The 231-nt window shown below is 38.5% G+C and overlaps 1 protein-coding gene across 1 annotated transcript in view; it reads right to left on the reverse strand.

Annotated features, from left to right (window-relative positions):
- The window catches only part of JH06_5506 (DNA-directed RNA polymerase I and III subunit), a gene marked incomplete at both ends in the record, with an annotated part of 1,223 nt that extends 1,050 nt beyond the window's left edge, over positions 1 to 173 (reverse strand). The window contains 2 exons of the mRNA XM_014669293.1: positions 1 to 100; positions 132 to 173. The exon at positions 1 to 100 is cut by the window's left edge and continues 128 nt beyond it. Coding sequence (XP_014524779.1) covers positions 1 to 100; positions 132 to 173 — 142 coding nt within the window. The remainder of the gene's footprint in view (positions 101 to 131) is intronic.
- Positions 174 to 231: the final 58 nt, after the last annotated feature.

The following is a 231-nucleotide window of genomic DNA, read 5'->3' on the forward strand; positions in this document are numbered from 1 at the left end:
AACACGAATACACCATTCCTACATGAGAAAGAATGTTAATCTTCACGTTATCCTCCAAATTATCCAGGTAGTGCTCAACTGCATTACTTGTTTCAACCACCTAGTGTGAGATCGATCAACCAATATGTTACATCCTTAATTCCTGTGAATCCAACCGCAGCCAAAGGTTTCATTTCGTATATGGGAGGTTATTTGAGGAGATAGAGACAATTGAAAGAGATGGAGAAATTC

This window comes from Blastocystis sp. subtype 4 (assembly GCF_000743755.1).
Source record: "Blastocystis sp. subtype 4 strain WR1 chromosome Unknown seqid_0710, whole genome shotgun sequence".
NCBI classification, from domain to species: Eukaryota; class Bigyra; order Opalinata; family Blastocystidae; genus Blastocystis; species Blastocystis sp. subtype 4.